Source organism: Pezoporus flaviventris, unplaced genomic scaffold (genome assembly GCF_033815535.1).
Source record: "Pezoporus flaviventris isolate CSIRO_AGI_PZ_B2104156 unplaced genomic scaffold, CSIRO_AGI_Pfla_v1 ptg000029l, whole genome shotgun sequence".
NCBI lineage: Eukaryota > Metazoa > Chordata > Aves > Psittaciformes > Psittacidae > Pezoporus > Pezoporus flaviventris.
In genome coordinates, this window is record NW_026892577.1 from 19,031,505 (window position 1) to 19,052,164 (window position 20,660).

General features: G+C 43.7%; 1 protein-coding gene across 2 annotated transcripts in view; it reads right to left on the bottom strand.

Annotated features, from left to right (window-relative positions):
• Positions 1-20,660, bottom strand: part of LOC133272328 (unconventional myosin-X-like) — a 96,155-nt gene that overhangs the window by 23,298 nt on the left and 52,197 nt on the right. For both annotated transcript variants that reach the window (XM_061459436.1, XM_061459435.1), the window contains 6 exons: positions 19,792-19,916; positions 18,917-19,031; positions 12,933-13,039; positions 8,363-8,662; positions 4,349-4,388; positions 2,065-2,856 (listed from right to left, as the gene is read on the bottom strand). In XM_061459436.1, the coding sequence (XP_061315420.1) occupies positions 2,065-2,856; positions 4,349-4,388; positions 8,363-8,662; positions 12,933-13,039; positions 18,917-19,031; positions 19,792-19,916 (1,479 nt within the window). The remainder of the gene's footprint in view (positions 1-2,064; positions 2,857-4,348; positions 4,389-8,362; positions 8,663-12,932; positions 13,040-18,916; positions 19,032-19,791; positions 19,917-20,660) is intronic.

Consider the following 20,660-nt stretch of genomic DNA (forward strand, 5'->3'; position numbering starts at 1 on the left):
TGCAAAGTGCTACTCTTTTGTCTCATTCCTGTTCCACTCAGTCATGCTCCCTCCCTCTCTTGCCATTAAGTTTCAAAAAGCAAGTACTCTTGGACTAGCAGCTACTGATGGGCTCTTGACCTGATGCAGTTATCTCTCATATGCCTCTTGCCATGACATAGTATCAGCTGGATTTTTCATGGGTCTTGCTCACTGTGCAGCTCAATAAAACCCTCCACTTCTTATTTACATTTTATGAAGAACGGTGGAAACTGGTCTAGGCTGTGACAGAATGATTCATGACTTGAAGATTACCTGACAGTGACCCGAGTACCTGCCCACAGAAAAGGTACCTTTACTCAAGCAGATCACATCATAAAATATTCTGATGGCTGCCAGCTGACATTAGGGAAATGCAAACAGGAAAAATCAAGCAACTTTTTTAGAGAGGTCACAATCTGCCATTGGAAAAGAACAGCAAAGGAAGTAAACCAAATTCCTTAAAAATCAATCAATCATTCATAGAATCATAGAATGGTTAGGGTTGGAAAGGACCTTAAGATCATCTAGTTCCAACGCCCCTGCCATGGGCAGGGACACCTCACACTAAACCAAATCACCCAAGGCTTCGTCCAACCTGGCTTTGAACACTGCCAGGGATGGAGCATTCACAACCTCCCTGGGCAACCTATTCCAGTGCCTCGCCGCCCTAACAGGAAAGAATTTCCTTCTTATATCCAATCTAAATTTCCCCTGTTTAAGTTTTAACCCGTTACCCCTTGTCCTATCACTACAGTCCCTAATGAAGAGTCCCTCCCCAGCATCCCTATAGGCCCCCTTCAGATACTGGAAGGCTGCTATGAGGTCTCCACGCAGCCTTCTCTTCTCCAGGCTGAACAGCCTCAGCTTCCTCAGCCTGTCTTCATACGGGAGGTGCTCCAGTCCACTGATCATTCTCGAGGCCCTTCTCTGGACTTGTTCCACACTTCCATGTCCTTTTTATGTTGAGGACACCAGAACTGCACACAATACTCCAGGTGAGGTCCCACAAGAGCAGAGTAAAGGGGCAGGATCACCTCCTTCGACCTGCATCCTTTTGATGCAGCCCAGGATACAGTTGGCTTTCTGGGCTGCAAGCGCACACTGCTGGCTCATGTTCATTTTCTCATTGACCAGCACCCCCAAGTCCTCCACAGGACTGCTCTGAATCTCTTCTCTGCCCAATCCGTCCTTTTCTAAAGATATTTTGTAGCTCAAAGCTCTATTCTCAGAGACATAAATTATCTTAAGTATTTTTATGGCTATCTTTGGCTTCACACCTGAACTCCTCACAATCTTATGTGGGGTTACCTGGCATCCGGTTCTGCAAGGGGATTTATCATTGCATTATTAAGCAACTAGCCTCAGGGCACTCAGGAAGTTCAGAGCCTAGTATGGGATCTAAACTGAGGTGCACCAAGTGTAAAGCTAATAGTCCAGCTTTACTACCATGTCACTGTCCCTGTGGTAGGAATGAAAAGGTTCAGCCTCGGTTATGTGTACTGGGACCTAGTCCGGATAAGCACAGCAATTTCTTGTAGCCTTAGAATAGCTTATCTGTTACACAGTAGCTGAAAATAAACCCTTGATGCTGAACGGTAACAGGACTAGAACAAGAGAAGCTTTAGTGATGGAAACAAATCAAACCCCAGCCCTTCCCATTTCCTCTTGTGAGTGTCCACTGAAAGCTCAGGCTACTTCTGTGAAATCTCTCTAAGGCAAAACACATACCTACAAGATATTAGTTGCCTGCTTTCAGTCTTCCTAAAGGGTATTAGGTTAATATAAGGTGACGGAAAAACCCTAAAATAGTCTAGAGACATGTGCTAGCTTCTGTACCAGTAGACACTGGACAATCGCAAGCCCTCTGGCCTTCAGCCTACCTATGACTCTTCCCTTTTTTTCAAGCTGATTATTGATGCAACAGGGAATTATATGTTAGTAATAATACCCAGAGCAAGCAGACACAGAGTAAGAAGACAAGGATATTGAAAATACCAACAAAGTTACACTAGTGTCTGGAAAAGTGAAGGGAGAGCACCTTACCGAGTCCAGGCTGCCACGGTTGGACTCCAGGCTGGTACCATGGGAGTGTCTCAGACCTTCCTCACCATTCAGAGGCTCAGCTGAGGTGCTACCTGCATCTCCACAGCCATCAAATTCCTCATGGTCATAGTCAGACTCCACATCTGGGGGGGAAGTGTAAATCAGATCTCCCACCTCTCTACTGTTACTCCTTTGTGTATCTGAGACAGTGCCGTAAATGGTCTCTGCTGGGTCAGATAGAGCCCTCTGCTCCTTGGGGCTAGTGGTTCTATCCACAGGTTGTTCTGGAGCAGGAACAACCTCTCCAACTTCCCTATGGAGAAGTGAAAGGCTTGTCTCTGTGACTGTCTCTGAGTAGTTGCTGCTGTTTCTTGTGCCATGCTGATTCAAGACCACCAAACTGGAAGTTGGTCGTCCTTCGTCATCAGCATGAAAACCCTCATCCACTTCTTCTTCAGCCAGTGGTGCCACCAGGCTGCAGTCAATGTTTAGTGTCCCCTCACTAGAAAGTGAGCGCTCCAAGTTCTGCACACTTTCATCCAGATTGCCAAAATCCAGCAGCTCCAAGAACTCCTGGGCAACCCTAGATGCCTCCTTTTCCAGCCTCTGGATCTCTTCTTCTCGCTGCCGATTGATTTCATTCCTAGTATTTTCACAGATGATTGACATGTGATCCTCTTTCTGTTGCTGCAACTTCTCAATCTCCTTCTCCAGTCTTAAGATCTCCTCCATCTGACGTCTCTCCTCTTCTTGCAGGGGAATATCTACCTCCTCAGTCTTTACTGCTTCCACCTTAAAGAATTTATATAACAGTGTTAAAGCAGTTTCTTCAACTTATATGTGCTCCTTGCCTGGATCCTTAATTCCTCACACCTTGTTTGCCTTGTACTTTCCATTTGCAAAGAGGTGACTCTAAGCATCCTGCAATCATCCATGGTATAAATGCTAAAAGTAGAACTACTGGATTTTCATGTACCTCCTTTTTTTCCAGCAGCCTACCTCCTTTCTGAATCTTACAAATAAGCTCAGTGGAATCAGTGAAATTTTAGAAGATCCCCTCTGTCTGCTGCTCATTACAGCCCCTTGCACGCTACAATTTGGGTAAAATCATTCTGAAAGCCCATCGCCTCTTTTTGAACTATCTCACACACATAAAGGAGCAATATGAATACATGTATGCACTGCCTGTTTAAGAGCTGAAGATTTCCTGGAAATTCATTGGAAGATTTGGGGATCTCATTGCTTCCTGAGCTGGGGGTCTGACCATCAGAATCTAGGTCTGGAAGGGGTACTTGCAATGAAGTAAGGACTGCATCCATTCCAATCCCACTCCACCAAAACTCCACCCAGAGTTTCTTGGCATTCTTTAGCATCACTGGATGGATGATGACTGGCTGCTGAAGACTCAGTCTTCCTGTTCTCCACAACTGAAGTAACAGGAAATTTCTAGCAAGTACACAATAATTAGAAGACGGAAGATACTGGTAACTTTCACTGACATTTAGCTGTAAGATAAAGCCACCCTCCCCTCCACGGAGGATGCTGAAAACACACACACACAAGAAAAAACAAAAATAAATTCCGAAAGGATTTCATGTACTTCCTGACTGGAGTATGACAATGCAGCCAATAAACCGGCCCATTTAAGGTACAATCCTTGCTTTCTTTAGTTATCCTGTTGATTGCTCTCTACTTGACTCTTACTTGTGGACAAATATATATACTCTATACTCTAACTTGTCATCTCTCCAGAACAGACCTGGCCTAAAACTGGGGAACAAGTGGTTTGAGACAAGAAGTAAGAAAACGCACAGCTGTTTTCACACACCTCAGGGTAGGTGGTGTGCTCTTTGATATATCAAGTACCAACAATTAGATCAGTTACAAGGGCTTTATTTTAGCCATGGCAGCAGCTGGCTGCACTCTTATTTTGGCTGTTACAGGCAACAATCCAGCAAAACAGACTGTGTCACAGTTCAGCACATCACAAGGTCATATAATAAGCTCAAGCAGTAGAGAGAAGAAAGGATGCTGCATGTTCAATATGAAATTTTCAAATAGGAACTATGCAGGCTGGTACATGAGCCTTGAAAAAAGCACCACCTTGTTCACTCTATGCTTCTCTGCCAAAGCCAAACATCTGCAGGTTTTGAATGAACAAAGGCAATTTCTTAAATAGTGTTGCCACAATAAAAATACTAGCTCTGGTCAAAGCGAGGGCAATGAGGGACCCTTCACAGATACTCAACAGAAAACATATGTAAAGAATAACTCTTAAACTTACCTGAGCCACCTGGAGTAGCAGATTCAGTTCGTCCTTTTCTCTATTAAGAAACAAGACACAACAGTCAAGAGATAGTCCCAGTCTTCCCACATGAGGCTTTCAGAATTACATGGACACATCATCCCTCCATGGTTAAGGTTAAAAGTAGGGTACCCGTGGTAAGACTGGTTTAAAAGCTTTTGTAATTTAGTAAAAATCCAATTCTCTGTGGTTGGCATGACCTTTGTGGATACAACAGATTTCCTCCACACACGTAGCTTTCAGATCAATCAGGAAACTGGACTAGCTAGAATACACTAGGAAGGACATTGGAAACACTGTCAGAAAGACTGGTCAGGTAAACTCATGATAAATGTAAACAGAATCTTCTGAAGTACTGCACATCCATGGATATTAAATGAGACTGTACCTGCATGCCTGTCAGATACCAGGAAACCGTGTGTGTTTGGTTTGTTTAAAAATACCTAATTATCGTAATACCAGAATGGAATTTGTGCTTGCTTTGGCTTTTACTTTCTATTCTGGAGACCTGGGTGCTCCAGCTTGTGTAACTTCTCAATGGCATGCAAAACCTAGTTTACTAGTAAGGGCTGTAAGAGTCACTTTGTTAGTAAACATGAGTACAAAAGAAAACTATCCCACTGTGCTGCACCTCCACTCAGATCAAAAAGGTTGTACTTCAAGAGAAAGCTGTCACTATTATGGCTGGTTTCTCCATAGCGAGCATGTTACAAGCAACTAACTAGCCGAAAATGCCAGGGTCACGCACAGGGAGCAGGGACAGTATGCGGCTGGATGGAAGAGTCTGCCTGTAGTAACCACTGTGCAGCTGAATTCAGACTGGCAGTGGGAATTTTCAAATCTATAATCCGACCCCAAGCAGAACAGGAGGGCAACAATATTTATTTCCCAGGGCCTTCAGCTTTCCCAGCCAAACTCTAAATTGCAGCTGCAAGTCACAAAGTCCTCACTCTTGTGCTCTCCCTCTCAAAAAAACAAAATCCAGGAAATGTTTATAAATGAAAGCTGACATAAGCGAGATCCAGACGGTTCCAACTTAGAGATCTTTAAGTAAAAGATCTCTAAGAGCCATGGGTTAAACAACTGCCTTAAATGATAAGGCAGAGAAGTAGAGCCATTTTAAAACAAATCAAGAATACCACTTACAATCTACACACTAATTCCTGCAACTGTTCCTCGCATTTTTTTAGACCTCTAATATTTCTTGCTGCTTTCCATTCATCTCCAACTGATCCACACTCTTCCTGAAATGTGATACCCAAAACTAAGGACAGTACTCCAACTGAAGCCTTACAAGTGCCAAGCGGAACAGAAGAATCACCCCCACATCTCACAGAAAGGATCCTGTTTATAGACAGGATTTACTTTCTCCTCTCACACAGCATGACACTGGAAACATGCTCAACTTAGCCTCCAAATCTTCTTCTGCCGTTGAAGTAGGCATTCGTTTTTCTCTCTCTGTGCATTTGATTATTCCTAAGTGTAGATCTGCATATGTTTGCATTGGAAGTTACCCTATGTTTTCCAGACCCTTTCTTCAATTTGCCAGAATTATTCAAATTATAATCCTGTCTAGTTTTATACTTACAGCCCTCCAACAGATGGTTTTATCTGCAGATTTAATAAGGGTATTCATATTTCCTCATCCAACTGATTATGAAAACATTGTACTAGTACCATACCCAGCCCAAACCATGGAAGAATCCCACTCAAGAGTTCTTTCCTACTTAATGAAAGCCTACTATTGCTTACTAATTAAAATACAAAGGGTTGGAACTAGATGATCTTAAGGTCCTTTCCAACCCTAACTATTCTATGATTCTATGAATACAATGCATTAAAAACACAAATCCTAATCTTGCTTCATGTATTTTTTTTCCCAAACCACATTCGTTATAGTGTCTTACAGGATTGTCATAACATGCCAAAGTCCCTACCTATCAAGTTATCCACCCTGCATGGCTTTTCCCTATCCAGAGGGCATGTCATAAACTATCACAGGAGGAAACAAGTAACTTAATGCTGTTTGTTCTTCAGAAATCCATGTTAGCTCTTAACTCCTTTATCAAGCATTTTCCACTGTTTGTTTCAGTATCTTCTTGAAACTGAGGTTAGGCTGACTGGTCCACAATTCCCTCATTCTTCCAATCTTAAATGGAGGTTTGGAATTTTCCCATTTTATGGAAATTCCACTCATACCCACAAAGGAGGAGAAAGAGAATAAAACTGAACTGCTTCAGCTGGTTCCTAAAGTACCCAAACATTGATTTTACCAAGTCTGGATGACTTTGTAATCTGATTTATCCGAGCATTCTCTAACCTTTTATTTTCCTACTAGGTTCTCAGTTCACATCTGTGCTGTTTTATTCCTTCTGGGGAAGACAAAAAAAAAATAGTATAAAATACTTCAGCTTTCTCAACATTGTAATTTTTTCTTCCTGTTGAAAAGTAGAACCAAATTGCTCCCTATCTCCCTAAGTGTATGCACAATAACTGCATGCCAACTTTTAGTTTGTTACAATTCATGTTGCATCTTGGGCCTTCCAATTTTCTCCTTGCATGTGTGTTGGGTTTTTTGCTTGTTCTCGGTAGATTACCCAATCCGCAATTTCTGTGGACTGCTACTTCATTTTTGAGGTCCCATGGAAGTTCAGGATTTAGCCAAGTTGGTCTGCTAGTACCTTTTTGGCTACTCACCCTGAATGAAGCCATTCGACTTCAAGCAGAAAATGAAATCAAAATGAGCAGTTCACCCAATTCCTAGAAACACTGACACTTCTTCACAACGATGCTGAGTTCATCACACCTTTCACGGGCTGGGAACCAAAGGGCAGGAACAGAAACACACTAGACTGAATAAGCTAAATGGGTTCTTTTATCTAGGTAGGGACAGGCTCTACATAGTACAATGAGGACTTTAGACCCGAGAGAGTGCCTGTAGTATCTGACATTCTGAACTTGCACAGCTGCTGTTGAAAACTGACATATTGATAAAATGGAGCCTTCAGTGTTGTTCAACAAATTCCTTGACCAAACTTCATCACTGGTGTCACTGACTCCATGTCTTGTCCCAGCAGCCACATCACCCTACTATCTCCAGTGAAATTGCAAGCAATTTCTTTTTCTTGTGACATGATTCTAACCTTAGAATTTTCTGATGCTTGTCACACATCTTAAGTCTGCCCAGATCCAACATCAGGACAAGTATGTTACAAAAGACTATAAAAACCATAACCAACTATTTATGAAAAACTTAATGTCACAGGATTATTTGTTCAAACTTCTGTAATAATCTCATAGTTGAAGTTTTATGCTTCTTAAAACAAGTATCAAAAGAGACCCAGTTTTGCTAGAATGTAGGTAACCATGGAGTAAACAGTAAATGATACGAGGTGCAGGATTCTCAATAGGTGTACTGTCACTGCTCACAGATTGCCTCTTTTTGCCACATTAGCTCTTCCTTTCTCCTCCTGATCTCTTGACACATCCATATCCCTGATGAGAGATACACAGCAGCAGGAACACATGTATATTCTCATGAATGTAAAAACAACAGTAGCAGCAGAGGCACACTGCCCATCTTGCTCTCTGATGCATCTCACTGGATGTACCAAGACCCATGATACTGGTATCTTCTCATAATGCTAATGCTTCCAGAGTTTGGAAGACTGCATAAGTCTTCCTTTACCACTACAAAAGCAATGAGAAAAATACGCATCTCTGCCCAATCAGTGAAGCTTTCATGTACTTTCCAAAGCAGAATACCATGCAGATTCCAAAGGGAAAAATGCACTGCAATTTGACTTCCTAAAGGAAGCAGGATACTTCTTTTCTATGCTGCTTTTCTATTCTAAGCTGCCCACAAGCACACCCCAACTCTGTCCCCTGGCATTAGGACGCTTTCTCATGCAACTTCTGTTCCAGTGTCACTAGACCTGCTTGTACACCTCCCTTAGTGCTAGGAAACTGTAAGTGCAAGATGCCATCTTGTACCTTTCCTTCACCTCTTCCTGTTTCCTCCTACGCTCCTCCTCTTCTTGCCATTGTCTTTCCTCTTCCTTTCTTCTGATCTGTTCTTCCTCTTCTTGCCTCCTTCTCTCCTCCACTTCCTGCTTCCGCCGGAGTTCCTGCTGCAGCAGGTGCTGGTAGAGGCTGCGAGCCAGGCGGCCACGCCAGTGCTTCTGCAGGGTGACTGCAGAGGCCTTCAGTCGCAGCAGGCTCTTCTTCCAGAAGTATGCTCGGTAGTTCTTTTGGATTATAACAACACTGGCTAGCACCTTCTGATACTTCTTCCTAAAAACAGAACCAGATACTTAATGCGCCATGAAGTAATACAGGTTTTGCATTTCTCATGCCCTGGTATATCGATCAATCTTACCATGCCCACAGAAAAATTAATTTGGAAAAACAGTCCTCAGAAATGACACTATTTCTGTTCCTTTCCTGCCATTACCCATAAATCATATCCTCCTCACTGTTCTCACTCCTCTACCTACCACTGGTTTGTTTCCATGGGTGCCTATGTTTGTGAAGACTTTCAGAGGATGAAGGACAGGTATTTAGGACATGGAAAGAGATGGCCCACTGGTCCAAAGTCTCCTTGCCTTGCACATACACACATTCACTGTGCAATTAGCATAATCGCTCACTGTGGATTTATTCTAATAAAAGCATCTAAATGGCCTTACTATACGAGAACCAAGTCCCAGACTGACCTATCTTTTCAGTGGCCAAAAGTGAATTACTCTAGGAAAAGCAAAAATGGGGCAAAAAAAGAATCTGGTCACATTAATCTTGCACTGTTTGGGGGAAAACATAGTGATACAACAATATTGATTGCTGAATGTAACATTGTAACAGGCTCCCACAAACACATACTTATATTGCACAATATTTTGCTTAAACAATAATGATATTATAATCAACTTTGCAGCACTTTAAAACAAAAAAAAAAAAACCACAGAAGAGCCTTAAAAAAAAAAAAAATCATCATTCAGTATTTCTACAGTCTGGTGAAGTTCTAGAAAAGTCAGCTCTTGCCTCTGCATTACAGACTATTTTTACCAAGAACCTGGAAAAAAAAGTCACTGGTAGAAGTTTGCACATGATACACAAACTAGGCAAATCTCAAAGAGTTACTATTACACAGTAATCTGTAAGCTATTTGTAAAGCTAAATTTGTAAGCTAGATTCAAGAAAACATTAAACAATCCAAAAGAGCCAAACATAAGGTCTTGTATTGAAGAATCAAAGGCCAAACACACCTGATGTGGGTCTATGTTAGAAAGCAGCAAGTTAAAAAAAGATTTTGGGGCCACAGATGATCAGATCCCATCAAAATGCTATAAAAAAAATAATCACTGTGATTCTTACACTTCCAAGCATAAATACTGTGTAGAAGGGGATTGCACTGCTTCTTTTATCCTGTGTTCAGTGTTAGCACCTCCATTTCAAGAACAATGTTAGACCCTGAAGTGATTTCTGAGGAAGCAGGATTGGAAGCAGAAATTCTGGCTTACAGAAAGAGAGCACTTGTTTCGTGACCTTAAGAAAGAGAAGGCTATGGAAATGCTCGATCCCTGTCAAAGTACCCACATCTTTGGGTGCCATTTCCATTTATCCAAAAGGAGACATAAGATTTAATTGACCTGAAGCTGAAGTCTGTTTAGCCTGAAAATAAGTGGATATTTTTTAGAAGTAATTGAATATATCTTAGACACCTTAAGATCTTGCTGTAGGAAAAGGATCACTGATACTATCAAAATCAAAACCTTCATTATTCCAAACCAGAATTTGCAGAGGGAAATGGTATGGGCTGTTATGCAGGACCTTAGGCAAGCAGGGTACAGTAATCCTGTGAGGTCTTGCAGTCCTAGAAAGCACACTGCTCTCACATATCCTTCCCACAGACTTTCTGCAACCCCTTGAGGAAAAGGCACACCTCAAAATCCCTTTTCTGGCAATCAAACCCTTTTCAAATGGCAACAGGGACCCGTGCTGACAGTTTGCCACCAACCTGCACATCAGATATGTCAGCCTAGTCAAGAAATCCAGGAGAGGGATGCTAATAGCAGTAGTGTGCAGAGATCATGCTCTTTTCCATAAGTATTAAGTCAAAGGGAGGAAACACAAAGAAAAGAAAAGGAAAAGGTGATAAGAAGTGGAGGTTTTAGATCAATTGCTCTTGAGCTGCAGTCCCCTCACCGCTGCTCCCTCTGTTCTCCCTGTGCCCTGCACACGGGGTGCGAACAGCTGCAGACGCACCCTCTGCCAAGGCAGATGTAAGCGCATCAAAAAGGGTACTCTGACTTCTACAAAATGCATCTGCCAGGAACTCTCTCAAGTGCAACATGTGCCAAGCCCTGCCCAGCTACAGGCCAGCTCTTCCTGCTAATCTGCCAGGCTGAAGTGCCCCCTCATTCCTCATGACCGCAGCCAAGCTTGCGGACACCCTTCGGCTGGAACTGCTGCACACAGGCTGTGAATTTCATTTCCCTTGCTCAGTTTTCCACTCACCCTCCTGCACTGGCCTAGGAAATAAAACCTGCAATCCATGCTGAGGAGTTGGGAGACATCCTGACCATGTATCACAAGAGAAAGCAGGGTGGCTGCAAGGCTCCTATGCTGCATGTTGGAATTTAGTTAATTACTCTGTTGATGAACTGTACTTAGCAGTTATGCCTCCAAGGACTAAGGAACACAGGGCTATGGAGTAATTTCTTACTGTCTTCTTCCCCTGAGCAATAAAGTCCTGCAGAATCCAGGGACACAGCCAAATTTGTACATGGATCCTGAAGCTCAGAGTTCCACAGATTAGCTATAAAAAATGGGATCACTTGAATGGGCTTGATTTTGTTGTCTCACATTTTAATGATTAGTCAGAGATACTAGGCTGTAGGGAATGTGAAAAAGAAAATGTTCTCATCTTTAGGACTGGTTTTCCAGGCTCACAGAACAAGTTCACAAAGGGGAAGAAACCAGTAAAATCTCCTGTGGCATATGTACCCTTCTTCACCAACCTACTCTGCATGAGACCGAATGGATTTAAATACACTTATCCTTGCAAAACTAGCAGAAATGGTGTCAAGCTCTAGGCAGCATACCCTGGTACTCCTGACCTCTGCCCAACTCCGCATAGATCATTCAGCAGTCACCCAGATGAACTCCCTCTTGCTGGACCTTCTCCAATACAGGTGCAGTGCAACTGGAAACTCTTCACAGAAAAGTTTTCCTGTGTCCCTCCCTAGCTCTTTCCTCACTCCCTGCTCTCCTCCCCTGCAAAGTCCAGTTACCTCCAACTGGTTGTAAGGATTCCCACTCTGGCTGCAGAAGTACAGCTTGCTCTTGAAGATGGGACTCAGAAAAGCAACATGTGGGATGTGCAGACTGGATGGCCTCAAGATTTCTAGCCAAAAGGAACACTGCTGCAACACTGTCTCCATCACAGCCCTGCAAGGCAGCAGCTACCTTCCCAGGAACTCAGAAAAGCAGTAATTCAGTTTGCCTGCAGTGATGTTTCCCAGAAAAATCAATTTTCCTGTGCTAATCCCTACCCCTCTCTCCAAATGCTAGACACAAAGTAAAATAGAGCAGAGGCCCCGACACAAAGAACTTGCAAGCTCATGTACAAACAATGGAGCTAGCTCATTTGTCTTCCTAGAGGAAATAAACCAATGAATAAAAGCCCCTGAGACCGAATGTGTATTTTGCTGATATTCCACATCAGCAAGGCAGGGTACAACCTTGCACACATTTCACAACGCAAAATGAGCTACCTGGTGTAACTGGAGCTGTAAGAAGAGTGCCTGCTGCAAGAGTTCTGCTGGCCAGGGCTTTCACCTCCTCATATCCCTGACTGACAGGTGTCTGGAGCAGAGACTAGCCAGGAAAGAGCATCTTACTGGGATTAAGTGTGCATGCCACAGTCATTAAGGAGTCAGCTGTTACACTGACTGCGAGGGGCAGAGGAGGGGCGGTTTGTCTGCAGTTGGTTCTCCCAACCCTCCTCCAGTCAGGTGCAAAAGGGAGCGGCAAGAGGAGATTACTGGTGCAAAGCTGGCCAAAAACCAATTCTGAAGAGTTAATTAAAAGGAGAGGGAGATCACGAGGCAAACAGGCAGGGTGAGGGAAGAGGGTGAGCAAAGGCAGAGCTGTGACTTGAGGAAGAAGTGATTTGCAGGGGGAGCAGAAACCAAGAGCTGACAGGCATAAGGAAAAGGAGGGGACCCAAAGTATAGGTGGGGCTCAGCCAGGAGAGCCCTGAAGGCAAGGAAAAGGTGTCATCGGAGGCAAGCAGTAGGTGCAGAGGTCCCTGCAGAAGCCTGCTGAGCACTGCTGAGGGAGGGTGCAAGCGTGCACAGAATTGAAGAAGAGGTGTCAAAAGGTGCAGAAAGGTTTCAGCAGAACTGATGCTGGCAGGGAGGGCAGATACTGCAACTCTCCCTTGGAATACTGGAGGGGGAGAAGGGAGGGATGCAAAGGGACTAGAGAGAGAGCAAAGCAGGGGGTCGGGGCAACCCAGGCACGCAAGCACAGGGATGGTGGGGCAGCCCCCAGCACTGACCTTGCCATGTAGCCCAAGACGTGGGCCCGGATGACTATAGCTGCTTTCCTCAACTCCTCTTCCCGATCCTTCTCCAGCTTCTGCTCAAGAGCTTCCTTCAGGAAAACCTGACGCCACGGGGAGGAGTTTCAGTAAACACAAAGAGAGGAAAGAAGTCAGTCCCCGGGAGAGCCGGGAGATTTCATCCCCGGGTGGCCGGCGCTGAGCGCGCCCCGTGTCCCGGCGGCCGCCGCCGCTCCAGCGCCTTCCTCGGCGCCTCTCCCGGGCAGCCCTTACGCGGGGCACCGGGAAAAGTTCTGCAGCGACACGAACCAAACTCCGTGCCCAACCCCCGCCGCCCTCACGCTGTGGTCAAGACTTCAAAGAGAGGGAGGGAGCGGAGGAAGGAGGGAAAGAGGAGGGAGGAGGAGAGCCTGTGCTTGCGGCTGGGATTAACTCTTTCCCAGCTGAGAGCTTTCTTTCCCTGCACAGTCCAGTGCCTTCCTGCAGCTGGCACTGATACCTACTTGGGTGATTAAATATTTTGCAAAGAGACTCCTCCTCATTTCAAGGAAAGGGAGGAAAATTCAGATTTGTAGACTCCAGGAAGAAATCTTAACAGAAATCCTGACAATGGAAGACAGATGGAAAGCTAAAAGCCCCGTCGGGGTGCAAAGCTGAGCGCACCCTCAGTCCTCTGGAGCTGAAATCCTTCCCCAACCTCCAGAAACTCAGAGGTGGAGATGCTTCTTTGCTGAAGAGGCTCAGCAGTGGAACATGCATTAGGGGAAACTGAAATATTACTAGTTGCACTTCAGTGTCCAGTATTTTAATTCTCAACCATCTTTCATCACCAGTATTTCAATCCTCTGCTCAGTGCCAAACACTTATTTGAGGGATGAGGGTGCAATCTTAGAGACAAAAGGACTGAGATACAAGCAAGATAAAGGCATGTTTACAGGAATTGTGCTGACATATCTGAGCTACTTTAAATTAGCTGGCTTGCGTTATATTAGCACAGGTTTCAGCACAAATTGCTCAAATAAATGCTTTGCTTTTTGAGATGGACTGAAGCATGCATGGAGCTCCATGGCACTGTGGGTACACTGCTAGCAGTACCCAACCTAGAATAAGTTGGCTATGTCCAAGAGTTAGCTGTGTCCATACTAGCTGTAGTCAGAGCAGCAACTGCCATATGGCCACACTCGTGTGACCTGCTGCCTGACATTGGCTAAATCACTGCCAGTGCCAGCAGCAGAACGGACTGCTACTAGGAAAGTGCCCTACTCGTTAAAGCACTGCAGTGAACACAGGCTGTGAACTGACACTCATCAACCTGCAGAACTACATTAATCAGTAAGAATGCCTTACAAATTTATTAGATCCATGTGGCTATGCTGAGAGGCCAGAGGGATGTCCAGAGATTCAAACAGTTTAGTCCAGTGCTCTACACAAACTCTCCCCCTCTCTACTTACCTCCCCTTATGTTTCTGTATGCCTTCCCTTCCATCGCTGCTTTTGGCCTCATCATTTATTTAGGCTCTTTTCTCCCCCTGCAATGATCACCATGTACTGAAGCCTCTCCCTGAGTTATGACCCATAGCCAGTGACTTCCCTGGACTCAAATTTTTCCTGAGAAGCCATTTCCATTAAGATGGCCTTAAGAAATGAGCTGTTTTGTAATGACTAAGTAACCATGGGTAGCCTTAAAAGAAGGTTCATTATCAAGGTACTGCCAACCATGAAACTGGCATCCTTCCCTGAAAGTTGTATATCCACTCCCTCTGTCAACTCAACAATCTTTTAAAGACTTCTTTGAGGCAGAGATTGCTCTTTCCATTACGTTCCAGAACCAAGCAGCAGTCATCCATTTCAAGAATGCAGCCAGCAAAACACTGTCTCAGTCCATTATCTTCATCAAATTGCAAAAATACTCAGTCCGTCAGTATTTCCCTAGCAAGCACAGAATTTGCTCTGCCAGTAAGGAGGGGGAAAAATAACCCTAACTTCAGGGCATGTGAAGTTCAGCAAGACCCAACCTTAACCCTATAGGCTTTTCTATGCTAGAGAGTGAGGGGTTAATCTCAAATAATAAAATAATACCTAGTTATAAGCAACTGGAATTTTGAGGATTTTTTTTTCAGACTCCCATAGGTGACAAGGAAGAGTAAAATGTATTCAAATCCAGAAATATTTTTGATGCCATGTAGAAATAACTTGTAAGGTGGTCGTTTCTTTCTCGTAAATCATACTCACTTTCTGAAAACATGAGATCATTTTCATGTGAGGATGGAATGACTGAACAAAACAAACAAGGTTACTCCTATCATATCTGCTTATATTGGACACTGGCTGAGTTTTAAACCATAGTGCAGCACCAGTGTTCCTCACAACCTCAATGCCTGCAAGCACTATCAGTGCAACAGTGAACATGTTAAGGTTACATGTCGATACATGCAGGCACAAATGGAACTGTGTGTGCACCCATGTGTTTATAAGTGGGCTCATGTGATTCTTGGGGACAACACTGGGAAAAGCAGGAAGTGGATCACTGTGACCTGGATGCCAAATTGTCTACAGAAATCTCCTCCTTCAAAAAGGCCCTGCAAAGCAGCAGTTTGAACTATGGAAATTAAAGCTTTCAAACAGCAACGATTACTGTGTTAAACAGCCATAGGAATCCTGTGTTGTGGGTATAAGTATGGCAAGAGGTCCAGGTGCCCCAAGGAAAGGGGCACAGAAGCTGCTGCTCCATCCCCACTGAAGACAAGGGCATCTTAGCACAAGCTCTTCCATCATCACACTGCTTGTTTGCATCCAAGCCCTCATGTCTGTCATGCCACAGGATAAAACCTACCTTATATACATTAATATCTCTTATAAACATTAATTTGACAATTGCCAACACAGCAGCTGCTCTATTCTTAAAGAAAAACACAAAAGATCATCTTGCCCTTCCTTCTCCATTTCCTTTCCCAAGATTCACAATCCCTTGCACTAATTCACGGAGTCTTTTCCTTCCTCCTCCAAACAATTGCTAAGGATATAATTATCCATCCATTCATTTTGCAGGAAGTATTCCCCCTTCTATAAGCCTTGCTTTTCACCCACCCCTTACACTTCTTCCTAGGTTACATCCCCATTGGCCTGTCACACCTTCTTCTGTAGCTACTTATGACTCCATAAGTCAAGGTTAGTTCTGAGAACTGCTCTCTGGGTACCCAGAGCTGCACCTGTAGCAGCAAGTGGCAGCAAGGACACACAGGGGACTTTTCTTCCAGGACAGTGACCTACACTCTGTGCCCCTTAGCTGGTAACTTCACCCTTACCTGAAATCCTCTGGAAAAGTTAGGGAAAGTTAGGGCTCTTATCAACTTAAGTATTCCAGGCCTGTGTTACATAACACCCGTTAAAACATGAATGCAGACAAGGCGCTCTGTAAACCAAACCCAAGACACAACAGCTGGATGCAGGCAGCAGGGAACGAACCACCAGGAAGCACCACTATTCTGCATGGCCTCACCTTAGCATCTGCTTTCCTAGGGTCAAGCTTTCTGGAGGCGCTGGCACAAATCAGAGTTGCTTGAGGGATGTCCAAGGGAGCAATGAAATGGCTTTGCCACCATCTGAGCATGAGAAAGAACATCAAGCAACTCCTCTGAAGAACGAAATGTCAGGGTAATGGTGACAGCACCCTAGAGCAGCCAGGGGCTGGTCAGCCATCCAGTATGGCAGCAAGGCTGGAACAGGCCAGGAAAGCCTTGGAGAGATACATTCTTTACAATAAATAGAAATGCTCTCCTCTACTAAGATACACATCTCTAATGCAAATTGTGCTGAATACAAAATAACTTCTATAACCAAACAAGATGGCTCAACTGCTTCCCAACTCCTTTCAGTTTTCTTTCTCAGTCATAAAGAAATAGAGATACAAAGACTGTCAACTCTTAATAATTTTTTTCTTTCCACAACTTTCACACTTGCAGCAACCAGTGCCCTAGCAGAGGGACTGCTGTTTACCAGCCTGCTGCATACAGCTGTTCAGCGAGGTTTTAGTTTATAGGACACAATTGTTCCAAAAAAATTACATTAGAGTACATCAGGTGTTTTGGCAAAATATAAACACCTTTTGTTTGCCACAATTTACCATCTACATTGTTTTTCCAAAAGAATTTGTTTGTGCAGTGAAAACAGACAGATGGACTCAGTCCTTCAGGATGCACAACAGGGATAGAAGAGAAAAAGGATCCTGTTGCTGCCAAGGGCTCAAAGCAGCCTGGATTTCCTGCTTGTCATCAGTCTGTGGTAGTCCATGAACTCCAGTTACATATCAACTTTTATACTTTTAAGAGGTGAATATGTGCACATGAGTTTGGTCCTCACATGTATTTCCCTGCTGCCCTTGCTGTAGGCCAGCAATCTTCCATCTCTTGTCATGCTCGGAAGAAAGTTCAAATTCCATGTTTAGTGGCTCTACCCACCACTTTCTAAAGCTTCCCCAGCACAAGCAGATCTGCAATACACACACACTCCACACAGTCCTTAACACTAAAACGCTGTGAGACTGGCAGCCACCCAAACAGTGTGGGCTATCTAGGGACAAGAATGACTGAAATGGTTCCTGGTTTGCAGGGACCAATGAGGAGACACCAGATTCCCAAATCAAAGATGAGGAACACTTTAATCATGGAGTGGAAATACAGCTAACTGATAAAACCTTCATTCTTGAATGTAAGTAGAGGAATGTAGAGGAAGGCCATAGAAACTTCAGGCTAATACATCTCCTTCCCATAGCAAAGGCCAATGGTTTCCTTGGTTGTCACACAGAGTTCATAGCCCAGGCTACCAACTGGCTACCACCACTCCTCTAAAAAGGGGAGAGAAAGAGCTCGCTTTTTAAGAAACATTGTAGTATATCCACTCATTAAGAAATGATTGCTCAAAGTAAGAAATACCGTTATCTGATCTCCTGGCAAATTAAATGTGACTGTTCACTCAAATCACTTCAGTTCCATTGTGACCCTGGAAATACTCTGACCTACTTGCAAAAAATACAAGAAAAGTTGCTTTCATGGACCACCATATGCTCTGGGTATGGACTGTATACCCTCTACTTAGAAATGCTGTCTGTAACTGGACACCATCCATCCCGGCATATTCTTTGACAAATTTACTGGAGTGTGTCAAAGTTGTGATAGAGAGTTTCCCTCTCCCAGTTTTCTATAGCAATATACTGCACAACGCTTACATCTATTGCTATGTGAAGCTGCCTCAAAGCTTGAAAAAGTTCAGAATGAAACACCAAGCTCCCTCTCTATGAAATGAGGTAGTGCACATTTCTATCTGGACATCTGGAGAAAACAAAACAAAACAAAACAAAACTAAATACTCTTAACAAAGAAACCCAACCCACACCCCAAATCCAGACTGTACCAGGCAAGAGAGAATTGTTAAACATCCACCAGAACAGAAATAAAATCTGAATTCTGCAACTGGTAAGAAGCATTTGGATACCTTGTCCTAGAAAAGATATGCTAGCATCTGGACTAACTGCACAAACCATCAGCTGAGCTTCCACAGCAGAAAGCTGCCAGATATCTGGTGATCTAGCTACCTATTCACAGTTTAATATATACCAAGCAGTGGCTCACTGCCTCCTGCAAGAATTTGGGTTAGCCAAGCAAAGCAAAATATCTGGCACACAAGGCAACTATATAAAATGAAACCCATGCTTGTCCTCTTTGGATCCTGAAATTGGATTGGACACAACAAAGTCAATCTGGTTTGGTCAATGAGAAGAAGTTTAGACAAAATCAAAAAGCCTTTTACATCTCTAGGTACGTAATCTGAGAAATAGTTGAGATCTGACAGGTTAGTTGCATAGTCCAATATATTTAAAGGGTCTTCACTGCTTTGCCCTTTCTACTGGCTTGAATCTCACTAGATGCAATCGCATACCCTTGCCCCGGAACAAAGCCATACCCCACACCACACTGATGAAGTACCTTGGTTTTACCCAACTGCCATTCTTTCTTGCTGCTGTCATAGATCTGAAGAAAGCCTCCACATACAGCTCTGCTGTTGTCTGAAAGACTTGGGCCCTTCACGAGCATCTTGTACCTTAGAACCAAACAACATCTCATGAGATTACGTATGACAGTAATGCTACCCCCCTCCCTCCCTAATCTTTTAACTTTAATTATCCTCCTCCCATTAGTCCTTCTTCCTCTGGGACCTCCCTTCTTCATGTTTGCCTTCCAATTTGGAAATTTCCATCCGCCAGCCTTTATCTGTTCCTTCCACACTGGCAATTATTGTTGCAATCCCAGTAACAAAGTGCAAACCAAACTGCATTTTTCAGTAAAGAACAACTGTCTTTCTGAAACATGTGCTTTCATCAGACACAAATTATTCTGTTCAGTATAGGGGTGGCATTTAATGCTTCAAGAGACAAAGGAAGCAATGTTCAATGGTCTCTTCTAGCCTTAAACTTCAAGAAATCCTTTTGATGGAGCCAATTAAAACAAATAATCATTTTTTTTCCAATTTTAATCATCAACTATACTGTCCATTAGGATTTGCTTCAGCCTATTTTCTTTTCACATATTATGACCAGCTGGGTTTCACAGCACCACACAAGCAAATCTGTGGCAAAGCTACAAAAAATAAATTAAAAAAATAGAACGCCTGGCTAATTTTCCATTCTGACTCTTACCCTAAAGGCAAGTTCCTGAAATGGCATGATATGGGCAATAAGGCCATGGTTAGAAAAATATGCCACAAATTATTCATATCAGTAGTAGCAGTTATAGAGGGAATAAACATACAGAATCATATACAGTGGGGCCGTTACAGCATGTGGTACAATGATAGCAATTACCTGGTGAGAAAATCCTGGAAAAGGCGCCGTATTGGGAAACCTGCTCTTCGAACTTTCACTGTCTCCAGCATCCCTGAGTACCGGAGCTGATTTAGCACCACATCTGGATTGAAGAGGTTCGGTGCCTACGTAATGATCCAAATTAAAAAACAAGCAAGAAGGGAGACAGAAAGTGTTGATCTCAGTGTTATTTCTTTGCTGATCTGAACATTAACTGTTCCTCTGAACACAGATAGTCACAGGCTGTATATCCATTTTGCTGTAGAAAGTCAGCCCTCCATGTTTGGGCATGCCGGGTGAAAAGGGGGAAGTCTGGGTCAAGGGCAAAGCAACCTCACAACTCTGCATGGTGGAGAAAAAGGGACAAAAGGGAGCTGGGCAGATCCTGGAAAAAACTCAGTGTGCAGCCTGCTGTCATATTTGGATCATGGCAGTAAAGCAATGATACAATGCATTAACACATACAAAATGTAGAACTCTGACTCAGTTCTATTTACAGTCTCTCTCCAGCCAAACTAGAGACAAACTGGAGAATTCTTTTCTGGCATAAACCCTCCAGCAAGCTTTCTTCTGCCATATCTCGCACAGTTTCAAAGCGCACAAAGAAAAATCATCGGTTCAGAGCTCCCCACCCAATCTAGTTAGCAGCATATCCTCCCATCACAGTCCACAATACAAGCCAGAGCCAGTCTCTAAGCACTGTAAGTTGCTCATGAGATGTCCACCTCCACTGCCTCAGGGCCAGGGATCTGCAGAAGACGCTTCCTCCTGCACAAGTCCTGCATTCCAGAACAAATTGTCTGCAGGCACCACAAACAGGAGCAGCTGCTGCTTCTACCACAGCTATGGACTCTGCACAAGCACAGAAA